Below are 3,246 nucleotides of genomic sequence, written 5' to 3'. Positions count from 1 at the left end.
GCAAGGTATTGAGTTGCGTCTGTTTATGGGCCATGGCTTGCCCCTACTCTAGTAATAAATAAAGAATAATTTAAAGATATTAAAAAGAACTAGGGTTGATATCCTGCCCTTTTAATATCCGGCCTGAAACCGGATATTGAAACTATCCGGCCGGATATCCGGCAATGTAATCTTATATATTACACAACAAAAATCCCTGCTTTTTCAATTTTGATTGGCTGTAATTTTCTTATTTTTGAAGCTAGAAAAACAATTTTTTTCAAAAAATGTTTATCTTTAAGTAAATTTTATTTTAGAAATATCAAAAATAATTTTTGATGGCCGAAGCTGTACTTGGCAGCATCCAGCCGCCGGTAACCGGCCATATTATAAACATGAGGAATTTTTTTTGTTACTTAAATATCCGGTAATTTGCGGTATATCCAGCATTTGAATGCAGCCTGACATCCTGTATTCGGCCAAATATGTATTCAGCCCAACCCTAAAAAGAACACAAGAATATGAAAGTTTGTAATAATATAAAGGGAGTTTTAGTGCTGGAATTTTTAAAGTATTATAATTATGAAGATGCTGCTCCACCCGAGGGAAACTTGTTCCTGGATACTATAGACTTGGTTGGCAGGCTTAGTGGAGGTAACGTAGCTGTCTACAGTGCACTACCAAAATGGGGAAAGATGTCACTGCTTTTGGCCTACCTATTCTATTAACGTCAGGAAATACCTTATACCACATCTCTTTTCTAAGGGGTTTCTTTCCCCCTTCCCTTTCTCTTTCCCTCTACTATGATGTCAATAGGTAGGCCAAAAGCGGTGACATACATACCCAGTATCCTAACTGTATTTTAGTAGCGCAGCTATATATTACAAGAGTCTGTACGTCCGTTAGTCTATCTATTTGTTACGCTCCAAAAATTGGCAAACAAAGTATTTAAAGTGAAGCTCTTTATAGTGCCTATAAAAAATATGACGTCATACAATACAAATGACCAATGATATGCCGATACACAGACTAAATTACCAATGGCAGGTCAGTATAAATTTTAATTGGCCAGTATGACGATGTTTTTTATATGTTACAACATTATAATATTAGTTTGCAAGGTTTAGTGATTTTGACGATTAACCACGCACATGTGGTAGTGGGTGTGTTATTCCCCCCCCCCCCTAAGGAGTGTAGATGGGGTGGATATACCCTCCAAGGTGTCCAACTCCCAACATAATCAACATACTTAAGTCAAGAAAGCGTCCTTAGATTGGTGCGACCTTTTTAACTTGATATCCTTTGATTTGAGTGGTCCTTACAAAAGTACAAAGCTAAAACTATTTCAGGAAAAACAGCTAAAGAGTTGCTTAAAGAAGAAGAAGACTTTAATAAAACTGTTGAAGTTCCAATGGTTGACCCACTGCAAGTTACTACAGTTCCTGCTTTCATAGGTATTGTACTTGCTTTAAGAAATTGTATATACTTTAACTGAAGTACCACCAACTATTTGTGTAATTCAAGTTATTAAAAAAGTTTGTCCTTTCAAATCTAGAATATTTTTTTTAAAATCATTAGATTGACGAAGTCCAATCAGTCCTACTTTTGATTCATGTGACGTCATAAAAATGAGAAAGATGAGAGAAGTGGGAAAGAAAACCCCTAAAAAAGAGATGGATAATCCCTCATTTTTATGACGTCACAGGAACTAAAAGTAGGACAGATTGTGCTTCGTCCATTAGATTTATAAAGGTTCGTTCTAAATGTATTTTGATTTATTTCGCCCAAACCTACTTTTTTATGACTCTAAACTAGACCATCTTATTCAAAGGAAACTTATTTATAGCCTCTTCAGAAGGGGCTCTAACCCTGTAGGGCACTATCTCTACGGGCTACTACACCAGTGGGGCTATTTACATCTTTACATAACCTAATTTCTAAACTTGAATACGCATTAAAAAACATTTTAGCAATTGCTTATCAAGTCTAGATACGCCCAGCAGTATTAAAACTACCTTGACACTCTCGGTCAAAGTTGTTTTGGAATTAAAGCTACTCAGTAACTTTTCATCTTTTTTCTGTTTTATCCTGAAGTGAGTAACAAGTTTACTCACCTGTTATCTTATGTAACTTGACGTGTCAGGTTTAAAACCTTGCAATCATGCAAGAAACTGTTTTCTATAAATCGTACAAAATAGATAATATAAATTTTTGTGATCTAAAATACAATTTTTAGAAAACTAAACCACAAACTGATATATGTTACTGGCGGCTTCGGCCCTAGCCTCTAGGGGCTATGCCCCAAGAGGTAATTTAAAAAATTAAATTAACTGCCTAAAAAAGATGGGGAGGGGATTATTGTTTTTTGGGTGGTTGTGGTTGTCCCACCCCCCAAGAAAATAGAATAAAAACCACCACAGGACTAGTAGGTATATTCCCTGAAGAGTAAAATCCAATCGGATCAGTGGTTATCGAGCTATAGCCTCTAAGGGCTTTGCCACAAGAGGTAATTAAAAAAAATATAAAATAAAAAATAAAAAAAATATAAAATAAAGTACTACTGGTGCTTCCAGTAGTTTTATGTCAACTAACCTCCCCATAAACAAAAAAATTGAGTGGGGGAATTTTTTTGTTTTTTTGCGGCGTTTGGGGTGTCCCACCCCCCAAGATATAGCTTAAAACCACCACAGGACCAATAGGACAGAAATCAAGCTACTTTGTATCATAGATAAAAAATAGTTTAAAGACATGTACAGTACAATATAAATAAGAAACAGAGAATACCAACGAGGATGATAAAAATATCAACAATAATGATGAAAATGAGACCTGGAGGGAGATGAAAGCCAAAGCTAGTAATATAAGTCAAATACCATTTGTGAAAGATCCTAATTTTGATTTTGACTCATGGAAAAATACTCAGGAAAAATATAGTTTTTTTATATAAAAATTGCTTACTTTTTTTGTCCGCGGAAATGTAAATATTTTTTATCATTGATCAATTTTCTATTGGGTGTTTTGTTAAAGTCACAATCCAATTTGGTTCAAAAGTATTTTTATTAGTGCTTTTCCTCAAAATGCCTATTGAACTCCAACCACTTATTTCTTAATAAAGAAGGTGTCCTAACTTTTTTGATTTTTATTTAAAGTAGCTAGTCGGTGTTTTTAGTAAGTATGCAGCTGTAAAATCGTTCATATATAGAATTCAAATATGCAATCGGTTTTTTGTAGACCTCTTATTTTTGAAGTAATTTAAGTTTGTTTGTT

General features: G+C 34.4%; 1 protein-coding gene across 1 annotated transcript; it reads left to right on the top strand.

Annotated features, from left to right (window-relative positions):
* Positions 1-405: 405 nt before the first annotated feature.
* LOC145320146 (uncharacterized) lies at positions 406-2,926 on the top strand. Its single transcript, XM_080162587.1, has 3 exons — positions 406-633; positions 1,329-1,433; positions 2,751-2,926. The coding sequence occupies exons 1-3, from the start codon at positions 501-503 to the stop codon at positions 2,924-2,926; spliced, it is 414 nt and encodes a 137-aa protein (XP_080018713.1). The 5' UTR covers positions 406-500.
* The last annotated feature ends 320 nt before the right edge of the window (positions 2,927-3,246 follow it).

Source organism: Acartia tonsa, chromosome 5, assembly GCF_053477335.1.
Source record: "Acartia tonsa isolate MP-2025a chromosome 5, ASM5347733v1, whole genome shotgun sequence".
Classification (NCBI taxonomy): Eukaryota; Metazoa; Arthropoda; class Copepoda; order Calanoida; family Acartiidae; genus Acartia; species Acartia tonsa.
Note: the sequence above shows the minus strand (reverse complement) of the source record. Positions and strands in the feature narration are given on the sequence as shown.

Excerpts from the sequence above, each read along its gene's own strand:
- LOC145320146 (XM_080162587.1), top strand. The coding sequence starts at position 501 with ATGAAAGTTTGTAATAATATAAAGGGAGTTTTAGTGCTGGAATTTTTA. Across the intron at positions 634-1,328 it reads GGTTGGCAGGCTTAGTGGAG|GAAAAACAGCTAAAGAGTTG; the intron begins GTAACGTAGCTG and ends AAACTATTTCAG. Across the intron at positions 1,434-2,750 it reads TACAGTTCCTGCTTTCATAG|AAACAGAGAATACCAACGAG; the intron begins GTATTGTACTTG and ends AATATAAATAAG.